The 13,509-nt window shown below is 40.9% G+C and overlaps 1 protein-coding gene across 1 annotated transcript in view; it reads left to right on the top strand.

Moving 5' to 3' along the window:
- mcm3ap (minichromosome maintenance complex component 3 associated protein) overlaps positions 1-12,851 on the top strand; it is a 73,536-nt gene extending 60,685 nt beyond the window's left edge. Inside the window, exons 32-33 of the mRNA XM_083772075.1 lie at positions 1,135-1,285; positions 12,561-12,851. Of these exons, the coding sequence (XP_083628201.1) occupies positions 1,135-1,285; positions 12,561-12,773 (364 nt within the window). The 3' untranslated portion in view covers positions 12,774-12,851. The remainder of the gene's footprint in view (positions 1-1,134; positions 1,286-12,560) is intronic.
- Positions 12,852-13,509: the final 658 nt, after the last annotated feature.

Raw genomic sequence — 13,509 nt, forward strand, 5'->3', positions numbered from 1 at the left:
ATACTGTGGTTACTTTGCGCCAAAAACCGTGAGAGCCAACCCGCCATTTGATGCGTATGCAAATAAAACAGCAGATTTGTGCCTGGTTTGATGGGACCAGATTACACAAATGACATATTTCTTACGTCATCATTGAGAGCTAGTCATACATATACTCACCACGTACTCTGGTCCCAGCAGATCAGGCACAATTAGCTATTTTATTTTACTGATTATGTATATAGTATACGTATGACTAGCTCTAAATGATGACGTAAGACATATGGTCATTTATGTAATCTGGTCCCAGCAAACCAGGCACGGATTTGCTGTTTTTTTTGCATACACATCAAATGGCGGGTTGGCTGTCACGGTGAACGAAGACCGGGCGAAATGATTACTTGCGCGCTCTGCTTGCGCAAGTAATAATCCTTATATATATATATAAGGCTGGGAGCTATATGACAAGAGGTACCCTGAGAGAATGGTCCTGAGCATGGGAGATGGGCTATCCAGGGTCGGAAGCTAACTATGACCAGTGAGTGTGTAGATGGAGCCATGATTTCAGGTCTTTCCTAAATATTGCAATAGAATTTAGGGATTTCAGGGCTGGAGGGAGTGCATTCCACAGAGTAGTGGCTGCGTAGAAAAAAGCATTTTTTCCCATGAGTGTCCTGAAACTGGGGGGAACTAGATCATAGGGACTTCCTCTGGTTGAACAGAGGCACCTAGGATCTTGAAGACTGACATTGAGCCTATGACACACAGTGTGGCTTCCCCCCAGTAGGCCTCCTTCACATTCAGTAGATCCTGTGATGTATTTGTGGCCAGATGTAATTTCCTGGGGTTTATTAGGACTATAGTAAATAATAAATAAATAAATCGCTATAACATTTTGTAAAGAAATACATATTTAGCCCCATGCTCGAATGCCCCCGCCCCCCTGTACAAAACAGCTAAAATCCCTAAAACGAAAGAAAGCAGCAAATGAAAAAGAATTAACACTCATCTTTTACTTTCTCTAATAACAACCTAAAACATGAACCTTGGTTGAAAAAAACTAAAGTTGTCCTTTAAAACACCAAAAGGGGTTCCCGTCCTGAATGGTACAGTTTGATACCAATAGTAATTGTCCGTTTCGTCTCATTGGTGCAGGAGCACAGAGCAGCTCCGTGATTGGCTGAACGCAGACCCTGCGGAGCACCTGGCCACGCCCCTCTTCATGCCCTCCTCCACCCTGCTGGCCACGCCCAGCTGGACCCTGCCAACAACAACGCAGCACAGCGCCACCAACAGGCCGGCCTGGGTAAGACACCGTCCTCCGTTTGGCCTTTAGATTCCTGTGTTAGATTATTTTGGTCGACTAAAACGAAAAATGACCTTTTTTTTTTCACCAACGAAAACTAAATGGAAACTAAAATTAAAACGAAGCTATGATGACTAAAACCCATTTAGACCTGACGTCGAAATTAAAATAAAATAAAAGTCTTTTCATACGACATGAACCGGGCTTGAAAGTTCTCCATCCTGGGGAGGGATTGTAGTACAGGACCAAACCCTCAAAAAGAGGCTTAGTTTTCAAGGTACCCCTCCCCGAGGTATAACAAAACAGGACATAGTTTTTTCATATCTTTAGGATGTCCCCTTCATGAAATGAATTGTCCCGAGATTTACTTTTACTGCAAAGGTCATGAAATTGATCCATGAAGTTACTCACCACATAGGCACCAAAAACGCCTACTCTGAAAGATGGAGTTCCAAGTCAATCCTTTGCCATTTTCTACCTGTTGGTTGTTTTTACATCATGCTTGCATAGATTTTCTACAGGCACTATGCCTACATCCCAGAACAATCAGAATGCAAATATTTGGTTCCATGTTGAATCAGCAGCCTTTTATATAAGGACTTTCTATAGGCGGAAATTACATTTCTGAGGAATGTTCCCTTGTTATCCTGGTGATACTCTTCTAAAATGGGGTAGTACAAAACCTGACTGTGTTTTTTCATAACTTTGACTTGTGGATGGTCAGTAGTTTTACTTTTACTGCAAAAGTCATGAAATTAATCTATGAAGTGACTCACCACATACAGTAGGCAAAAAAAACCGCCTATCTGAAAGAGGGAGTTCCAAGAAAGTAATCTGTCATTTTCTACCTGATGATTGTTTTTACATCATACTTGCACAGATAATAATAATAATAATAATAATAAAACTTTATTTGTATAGCACCTTTCATGACATGGAATGCAGCTCAAAGTGCTTTACAGAACAATGGAGAATAAAAGAAAAGCAAGGCAACGACAAAAAACAAGCAGTAATGCAATACAGTGAGGACATGAATAACAAAGAAATAAAAAATAAAAGATCAATTAAAAGCAATGTTGTAGAAGTGGGTCTTGAGCTGAGCTTTAAAAATGTCTACAGAGGCTGCCTGACGAAGGTACAGTAGGAGCTTGTTCCATGCCGACGGCCCGTAGAAGCAAAAAGCTGCTTCCCCGTATTTTTTTGTTGCCATTTTTTTAGGCAAAGCGAGCAGGCCAGCAGTGGAAGACCTTAGGGGGTGGTTTGGGACATATTTAGGCAGGCAGGTGCGAGACCATTGAGAGCTTTATAGACAAGTAAAATAATTTTAAAATCAATCCTAAAAACAACCGGAAGCCAGTGCAGTGATGCCAAAACTGGAGTAATATGTTCTCTCATCTTAGTTCTAGTTAAAACTCTGGCTGCTGCATTTTGGACAAGTTGTAATCTGTCAGTTGTTTTCTTAGGCAGTCCTGAAAAAAGTGCATTGCAGTAATCAAGCCGAGAAAAAACAAAGGCGTGGATTAGCGTTGTTGCATCGTCCAAGGACACATTCGTGCAATATTTCTAAGGTGAAAAAAGGCAATCTTGGTAACATGATTAATGTGTGAATTAAAATTCAATTCAGAATCAATAATAACCCTGAGGTTCTTTACTGTACTGTTACTTTCTACAGTCAGGTTGCCAAGTCTGCTTAATATTGATTCTTTCTGTTCACTAGAACCGATTATGAGAACTTCTGTCTTATCCTCATTTAGCTTGAGAAAGTTCTCATTCATCCAACATTTGATGCTAGACAGACAGGTAACCAGCGGGTCTAAAGCACAGGGATCATCTGGAGCCACAGAAAGATATAGTTGGGTATCATCAGCATAGAAATGAAAATTTACTCCGTGATTGGCAATGAGTTCGCCCAATGGCAGTATGTACAAGGAGAAAAGCAGAGGGCCAAGAATCGAGCCCTGTGGAATACCAGAACTGATGTCGTGTTTGTCTGAGTCAAACTCGGCTAGATTGACAAAGTAACTTCTATTTTATAGGTAGGAGGAAAACTAGGACAGGGCCGTACCAGACAGGCCTATCCAGTGCTCCAGACGCTGTATTAAAATTGAATGATCAATCGTGTCAAATGCAGCCGTTAGATCTAGAAGTAAGAGAACGGATACATGTTTCTTGTCAGCAGACACCCTAAGATCATTCATTACTTTTACAAGTGCTGTTTCTGTACTGTGACCTTTCCTAAAGCCAGATTGGAATTTGTTGTGCACATTGTTCTGTAGAAACACATCCAATTGATGAAAGATGCATTTTTCTAAAACCTTGCCCAGAAAGGGTAGATTTGAAATGGGTCGATAGTTACCCAAAACAGAGGGATCAAGATTGTGTTTCTTGAGAAGGGGCTTAACTACAGCAGTCTTCATTGGGACCATTAGCTGCTGTTTGAAGGTTTGCGCTAGCAGCAGCACCATTCATAATATCAGCTCTGTTAAAAAAATGGTTGTCAAAAAAGCATGCAAACTCATTACACTTAGCTTTAGAGGCCGGGAATGACTGCTTGTAGGACTGGGGGGGGTTTAAAAGTCGTTCAATGGTAGAGAATAGGACTCTGGCATTTTTCTTGTTCTCATTAATAATGCCAGAGAAATATGCCTGCCTTGCTAGACGCAAGGCTTTGTTATAGGCGACTGTTGACTTTTTAAGAATCTCTAGGTGGATGGTGAGTTTGTTTTTTCTCCAAGCTCTTTTTTATGGTATATTCAGTGATGTTTTTCTCTAGATCAGAGACAGTCATATTAAAACACAGCAGATAGTGGTCTGATAGCTCAGGCCTTTCAATAGTCCTTTCCACAGTGATGTTCAGCCCTCTAGAAATAACCAGGTCCAGAGTGTGCCCATGTTTATGTGTAGGCCCAACAACATGTTGGATAAATGGCCTACAGGTAGTGTCCCTAGATCCCAGAACAATCAGAATGTCAATATGTGGTTCTATTGTGAATCAGCAGGCCTTAAAGTTGACTTTTCTGAGCAATATTCTCTTGTAATTTTGGTCCTACTCTTTATCAACAATGTGACATTATTTTTTTCATATCTTTAAGATCCCCTCTTCATGAAATGGATAGTCAGACATTTTACTTTTACTGCAAACGTCATAAAGGTCATCCACGAAGTGACTGTCACTGCAAAGAATGCCTACCCTGAAAGAGGGTCAATCATGTTCTACCTGCTGGTTACATCATATGCAGGCATGCGCAAAGGGGGGATTGGTGCTTGGGTACCTGCCCTTTTGCCTCAAAGTCCCCAAATAAATATATATATTTTTTGATATTCAGCTATAGTGTAGATTTTCGTCTTACACAAACATTAAATTCCCATTGACAATGTGTGGAGAAGTTACATAGACGAGCAAATCGGCTATTTTTGTCCTACAAAAAGAATGGATGATGTACAATGATAACCGCGCCCTCACTTCAGTTCACACAGGTGTGATTTTTATGTATACATGGTAATGAGAATGTATTGCTTATTTTACTAACCAAGGATACGGGCCAAGTTATTGTGGAACATAGGTCTGCTATAGTTGGTTATTTCTGATGTGAAATGGCACAAGGGATGCCCAAAAAAGACCACCCCAAAATTAAATCGGTGCACACTACACATGCACACATGTGCCCTTTTCTGGGCTTTGGGCAGCTGCCCCCTCAGTGCCCTCTGCCCCTAAAGCAACCAGGATGCCAATATTTGGTTCTATTGTGAATCAGCAACCTTTTATATAAGGCTTTATTATAGTCGGAAATAGCTAAACGTGGAATTTTCTTATAGCCAATATGACGCTAAATGTACCGTCAAAAACGCTAGCCTGACCTAGTAGCCATTTTGGTGTTTTACCATAGACTGTAAAAAATATGGACAAAGCGTTCCCCGGGTCTAACATGGACGTAAAATGAAGCCAATAATTCCTTGCACTGTAAGTTGCCATCTTTCTAGATCCGTTTGGGCCCAGCTGGCCCATTGGCTCGCCCAGACAACGAGGCGGGACTTCCCCCCTTCTTCTTCGTTGGTTTTTATTTTGACTCGAGTGGGTTGGGGATCCCGATCATAGACTGTAACGGTAGCCACGCCCCTCAGAACATGCGCAACTTTATGGTAATTTATTTTATAAATGGGACCATAATTTTCCAAAAAGAATATTATGATATTAGAAATGAGACTTTAAACTAGTGACTGGAAGCAGAAAGTATTCATGACCATGTTTATTAAGGTAATACAGTCTAGGTGAAGTTGGGCCCAAATACATGGACCTCTATGGGGCTATGGGTTTTTTTTTGGGTCCAGTGACAGCGCCACAACAGGCCATTATATGAACTTTCATTTCCTTAGTGGCTTCACGAAATATCTGTCTGACTGCCCCCCTGTGTTTTACCCACTCAGATCGGGAACCCATATTTGGGTTCTGTACAGTATGTACAGTATTCAAAAATGTAAACATTTTGATTCTGCTATATAAATATTTGAAGTTTTTCAGAAACCTTAGGTCAGGATTTAGAGTTTTTAGAATCGGCCTCAGGCAGTGAAGTATTTAAAACCTTTTTATTCTTCTGTAACATCATTCAAAAAGTGAAACTTTCATATATTCTCAATTAATTCTGCTTAAAGTGAAGTATTTAAAACCTTTTTTTGTTTTAATCTTGATGAGTATGGCGTACAGCTCATAAAATAAAATAAAACATATCTCAATGAATATTTTACGAGACCACAAAAACAATTATTTTTTAAACAAGAAATGTCGACCATCTGAAAAGTATATTAATGTATGCAGTTAATACTTGGTCTGGGCTACTTTTTAAGGAATTATTTCATCAATGGGGGCGTGGCATGGAGGTGATCAGCCTGTGGCACTGTTGAGATGTTATGGAAGCCCAGATTTGCTTTGATAACAGCCGTAAATTAATTTGTATTGTTCAGTCTCATGTCTCACACCTTCCTCTTGACAATACAACCTAGATTCTCTGTGGGGGTCAGGTCAGGCCAGTTGGCTGGTCAGTTAAGCACAGTAATACCATGGTCAGTACACCAGTAGTTTTAACACAGTAATACCATGGTCAGTACACCAGTAGTTTTAACACAGTAATACCATGGTCAGTACACCAGTAGTTTTAACACAGTAATACCATGGTCAGTACACCAGTAGTTTTAACACAGTAATACCATGGTCAGTACATTAGTTACTAGTAGTTTTGGCTCTGTGGGCAGGTGCCAAAACTAGCTAGAAAGGAAAATTAGCATCTCCATGAAGCTTGTCAACATGAAGCACAATGTACTCTAAAAAGATGGCTGTGTTGAAAGGGATGCACCGAATATTCGGCCGCAGAAAATATTAGTCAGAAAATGGCTAAAAATGCATTTCCGGCCTATTCGGTTTCGGTTTGTAAATGAGACGCGTTGTGAGCTTGTACATCTGCTATGTATTTAAAACGTTAATAATACATGCAGGCCAGCCAGGGTCTTCAATGTTTTTTAGGTCAGGCCAAGGACCACTTAGCTGAGAGTGAGAGATCAAGCAGTGACCCCCACTATACATAGGCAATTATATTATAAAACTGTGTTGCAGATTAAACTAGACATAGACTTGTTTGAAGTGTGACCTGTAATTTTTATTATTTGTTTCTTTTCTATTTATATGTTGGTAACATTAATTGATGAACGATAGGCTATTACATTTTAATCTCTTGAACCCACTATACTCAAAACCTCAAATTGACCTTTGAGATATAATAATTATAATTATATGATTATTAGTAATCTAACAATTCCACAATAACCAGCAGAGAGCAGACCCTTTGTTTACTTAAATAATTCTATACGTTGGGTTGTTTGAGATGCAGAGCTATAATACTAACCTACAGTAAAACAATAAATTGCTTTGAATTTAAATGTAATGCATTTTTACATGTTTTGGGAAATTAATAGAGCTTTAATATAAATCTGAATTGAATCGCCATCAAATCGCATCGTATCGGTAGAGGGGTGAATCGTATCGCATCGTATCGCCAGGAGATTCCATGTATCGCTAAAGTATCGTATCGCTGGCAGTGCATCGAGATGCGTATCGAATCGTGAGATGAGACGAGATTCACATGCCTAATATATAGTGTATGCAATGAATGCATTCAAAATAGCTGAATAAATGGATCCATAATAGTGATTATTATTTAAGTTAAGTTTTGCCATAACCATAACATTTGTAGAATCAAACTCAGGTCTTAATGGGTTAAGTGGGGATACTAAAACAGCGATATTTAGTTACACTTCATACCAATGATACTGTGCGGGTGTAGGTACAGTATGTTAAGTGATAACCACTTTCAACATGGCATTATAGGCAAAAGCTTTCTAAATCTTTCACATTTCCCAAACATCTACATCCTTGTAGGTCAACTATTTTCACTATTTGCCATTCATAACCTCGCCCCCCCCCCATACCTGTCTGACCTTGTCCACGTCAACATCCCCACCCGGTCTCTCAGGTCTGCCTCCTCCCTCACCCTGAAAGTCCTCCCAGCCCGTCTCTCCACCATGGGGCTCAAGAGCCTTCAGCCGCTCTGCCCCCACCTCTGGAACTCCCTCCCCCCTGACATCATAAACATGGACCTCAAAACACACCTGTTTAGGCAGGCCTATGACTCTGTGTACATTAACATACATTAATATACTTTTCAGATGGTCAACATTTCGCATTAAAAAAAAACATTTTCTTAGTGATCTCGTAAAATATTCTAATTCATTGATAGGTTTATTTTTTGTATGAGCTGTACGCCATAATCATCAAGATTAAAACAAAAAAAGGTTCTAAATACTTCACTTTATGCACAATGAATTGAGAATAATATATGAAAGTTTCACTTTTTGAATTATATTACAGAAGAAAATCAACTTTTACAAATGATTCTAATTCAGTGAGATGGAGCTGTATAATAGTGCCCACTGCCCACCTATCGCTGTATCCAAACCAATGGCTTCTCTTGACTTTTGTTCTCACTTGCAACCTCATAATGCAGGTGCATAATGGCCTACTAATAATAATAATAACTATTTGTATAGCAACTTTTCAAAAACAAGTTTACAAAGTGCTTCACATACAATACAGGCAACAATGGAAATAAATTAGTCAAATACAAAATACAAAACATAATAGACCAGATAAAAAGCAGAAACTGGAACTGTTCATTCAAACTCATTAAAAGCCTTTAAATAATAGTGGGTTTTTAAGAGTTTTTTAAAAGTGGACACTGAAGTGGTCTGTCTGAGTTCCAGAGGTAGGTGGTTCCACAGCAGCAAAGGCTCTGCCGCTTTGTGTTGGGGGGGTTGAGTAAAACTCTGTCTGCTGATCTGAGGTTACGGGAAGCCTACATGCCTATAAGTGTCTTCCTCTGGGGGTTTTTACTTTAACACACTACTTGCTATGCACCATGCTATGCTGTAAAGGTAACAAGAAGACTCGCCCCGTTTCTGTTTTCCTCCCAGAATTTTCCCCAGTGTGAGGGGTGGGAGAGGCTGGACAGCAGACGGCTGGACTTTGAATTTCTCTAACTATAAACTTTCATGACAGCAGACAGCCTAAGTACAAATATAATTTATGAAAAGCTACTACAGTGAAGTCTGTTCACAGAAGTTGTTGTAGCATATGTGGGGATTATCTGACGAGGTACCATTTGAGTGTGCAAAACCTTACATATACTAAATAATACTAAATTGTTTATAGGGTCAATATAAGTAAAATAATATAGCCTTTCCACAGGAGTATCTTTTTATATTTTTCCAAAAAGAATACAAACAGCCAATAGCATATTACAAAGTTATCCCCCTCACTGGTGACAATTCCGGGAGGAAAAACGGGCAAGCACCGGGTCGAGTCTTCCGGTATTCGCTGTAAAGGCAAGCCTTTTATCACTGTCTAGGACAGGGGTAGATCCATACAGCCTTTTATCGCTGTCTAGGACAGGGTAGATCCATACAGCCTTTTATCACTGTCTAGGACAGGGGTAGATCCATACAGCCTTTTATCACTGTCTAGGACAGGGTAGATCCATACAGCCTTTTATCACTGTCTAGGACAGGGGTAGATCCATACAGCCTCTTATCGCTGTCTAGGACAGGGGTAGATCCATACAGCCTTTTATCGCTGTCTAGGACAGGGGTAGATCCATACAGCCTCTTATCACTGTCTAGGACAGGGTAGATCCATACAGCCTTTTATCGCTGTCTAGGACAGGGGTAGATCCATGCACATTTGGGGTGGTTCGCCACATCGGTTGAAAATTGGTCTGACATTTTTTCTGGCTTTAACCCCTGCATGAAAAAACAGAAATTCAAAGAAATCCCATGGCAGTCAAATTTAGTCACATATATTCAAAGGTTTGTGCCGCATTTTCACGATTTCTCAAAAATAGCAGATCTACAAGCTCATAGCACGACACTCGGTGGCGCGCTATGAGCTTGTAGGTCTGCTATTTTTCAATAGCTAAAGTATAACATGATGCTTAGTTAAAACACCAAAATATACAGACAAAATATACAGACAATTTCGTCAACAAATAAAAACTAGACTAAATGTTAGGAAGGGACTATAGTGGACAGGAGATCTAGTATAAGACATTTTACACTTGGTTGCATGCTGAAAATAGCAGATCTACAAGCAGATCTTTCAATGTACATTGAAACAATAACTATTAATTATAAAATCAAATTAAATCAAATTGTATTTATAGAGCACATTTTCAAAGACCAGGAGGCCAACAGGAAAAACATGACACAAATAACATAGTAAAACAAAATCAAAGCAACACAAAAAAGTACACAGGTTAATTAGGTCAAACATTGAAAGCCAGGGAGAAGAAATGGGTTTTGAGTAAAGACTTAAAGGCCTCTAAGGAGGGAGCAGACTTAATATGAAGGGGCAGACAGTTCCAGAGTTTGGGGCCGGCCACCGAAAAGGCACGGTCACCTCTGGACCTGTAATTGGAGTTGGGCACAGTCAGGAGCCGCTGGTCGGCTGACCTCAGGGCCCTGGATGGGGTGTAAGGGACCATGAGTGCTGATAGATACAGGGGGGCCAAACCGTTTAGGGATAAACAAATAATAGAATAAATTCTAAATTTAACGGGAAGCCAGTGGAGGGAGGCAAGAATGGGAGTGATATGATCACGCCTCCTCGTACCAGTGAGTAGGCGTGCGGCGGCATTTTGGACAAGCTGCAGACGTCTGAGGGTGGACTGGTCCATGCCTACATATAGACGTCTGAGGGTGGACTGTCCATGCCTACATATAGTCTGAGGGTGGACTGGTCCATGCCTACATATAGACGTCTGAGGGTGGACTGGTCCATGCCTACATATAGACGTCTGAGGGTGGACTGGTCCATGCCTACATATAGACGTCTGAGGGTGGACTGGTCCATGCCTACATATAGACGTCTGAGAGTGGACTGGTCCATGCCTACATATAGACGTCTGAGGGTGGACTGGTCCATGCCTACATATAGTCTGAGGGTGGACTGGTCCATGCCTACATATAGACGTCTGAGGGTGGACTGGTCCATGCCTACATATAGACGTCTGAGGGTGGACTGGTCCATGCCTACATATAGACGTCTGAGGGTGGACTGGTCCATGCCTACATATAGACGTCTGAGGGTGGACTGGTCCATGCCTACATATAGACGTCTGAGAGTGGACTGGTCCATGCCTACATATAGACGTCTGAGGGTGGACTGGTCCATGCCTACATATAGACGTCTGAGGGTGGACTGGTCCATGCCTACATATAGACGTCTGAGGGTGGACTGGTCCATGCCTACATATAGACGTCTGAGGGTGGACTGGTCCATGCCTACATATAGACGTCTGAGGGTGGATGGTCCATGCCTACATATAGACTGAGGGTGGACTGGTCCATGCCTACATATAGACGTCTGAGGGTGGATGGTCCATGCCTACATATAGACTGAGGGTGGACTGGTCCATGCCTACATATAGTCTGAGGGTGGACTGGTCCATGCCTACATATAGACGTCTGAGGGTGGACTGGTCCATGCCTACATATAGACGTCTGAGGGTGGATGGTCCATGCCTACATATAGACGTCTGAGGGTGGATGGTCCATGCCTACATATAGCGCATTGCAATAATCGAGCCGCGATGAGATAAAGGCGTGGATAACTCTCTGAAGGTCAGGTTGGGAAAGGTAGCCCTTGATCCATGGCCACTAGCCTGAGTTGATAGAAACTTGCTTTGACCACGGAACTAATCTGTTTATCAAATTTAAGGTTGTTGTCAAACAGATTTTTCACTGATGAGTAGATTAGCACTGAGGGGTCCCAAGGTGGCAAGGGACGGGGCTGACTGCTAATTATGAATATGTGAAACTGTGCGATAGCATGTTGTTTAGGCTGCTATCCTAAATTACTACGTTTTAACCTTAAAGATAATCACACCCGTGTGAAGTGAGGGGCGCTATAGTATTATTAAAGTCTAACTCATGTTGATATGGTGATGTAATGGTGATATAAAACACTAATATATTAAAGTCTAACTCATGTTGATATGGTGATGTAATGGTGATATAAAACACTAATATATTAAAGTCTAACTCATGTTGATTAGGTGATGTAAAACACTAATATATTAAAGTCTAACTCATGTTGATTAGGTGATGTATTGGTGATGTAAAACAAACGGTGCAAACACAAACATTACATTATCTTTGTGTTTATAGGGACAAAGATGACGTACATTTTTCCTTCATTGTCAATGGCGTTTCAAAAAGAAACATTGAACTAAAAACAAACGGGGAAAAACAAGCCGGTTAAACAAGAAATGACCAAAGGCATGTGTGTGTGTGTAGCGCGCCACTCGGTGAGCTTGTAGATCTGCTATTTTTCAATAGCTAAAGTATAACAAAATGCTTAGTTAAAACACCAAAAGGGGTTCCCGCCCAGAATGGGTTAATTGACAAATTGACTAATTAACGAGCCATCACCACGTGATGATGAACCGTACACACACGTACGTACGCAGAGACGTGGTGCATTTATAGTAGGATATTTAACTCATTGATGAATTTCTACATTTGTATTTCTTTCCTGGTGAAAACCGATGAAATTATCTGTATTATTTTGAGACCCTTCCGATGCCGATATGGCATTAAAATTTTTATGGACGATTCCGATTATTCTACCGATCCCTAATTATCATGCACCCCCCCCCCCCCCCCTGTGTTCTAGGAGGTGAAGAAGACCCCTCCGTCTCTGTCGTCCAGGGGGACAGAGGGCTGTCTGTCCTCCAGGGGGACAGAGGGGTCTCTGTCCTCCAGTAGGACAGCGGGGTCTCTGTCCAGACGTCTCCAGGACCTCCAGCGTCAGATCGCAGCCGGTCAGGAGGAGGAACTGTCCTTCAGGCTGAAGCTGGACAACCTGATGACCATCGTAGACGACTGAGTCTTAAAAAAAAGAAACCGCTTTTTTAAAAATTCCACGGAAAAACTCCCTGGCTGGACTCTTGGGCCGCGTGCAAGTTGGAAGCAAATAATGGACCCAACTTAATGTGCGCTCTCAATCCACGTTGTTTATTAGCAGTTTTCCTGCATTTCTTGAGAGATTAACGTTTGTTTAGAATTAACAGTTACTCATTATTGGCTCAGGAATGCAATGTGTTTTTAATGTTTTTCGAGCCGTTTTACTTTAGCAGATTTCTCTTTGTATTTAATAACGTAAAGTGTGTTTATTATTGATGGTAAAAACAACAGCTTAGTGGAATTATCCTTCTCTTTCTATGTTGTTCTTGCTGGGATACTGTTTTGTTTGTTTTTAAGACATATTTGTGTCAAACATTGAATAAAACTTACCAACAAAATGATCCAACCTACATTGTTATGGTAACCACTAAACAGTGGATGAACGGGGATTTATTTTCCCCTCACATGTACTTCCTAGTCAGTGGTTCTCCAAAGTGGGGTCCGGGGACGCCCAGGGGTCCTTGAGGGAGTTCCAGGGGGTCCCCAGCTAAATGATCATTTGGAACCAAATTGACCCTTATGGCTCTGTAACTCAGATAGTGTACAAAATTAATGGTTCAATTTGTACGCTCTCAGAGTTAAATTAACTTGGATTTTACAATATAAATTGGGGGTCGCAGAGATAGAAATGCCATTGAATGCCTCAATAATAATTTGAC

Source organism: Protomyctophum parallelum (genome assembly GCF_964188405.1).
Source record: "Protomyctophum parallelum genome assembly, chromosome: 8".
NCBI classification, from domain to species: Eukaryota; Metazoa; Chordata; class Actinopteri; order Myctophiformes; family Myctophidae; genus Protomyctophum; species Protomyctophum parallelum.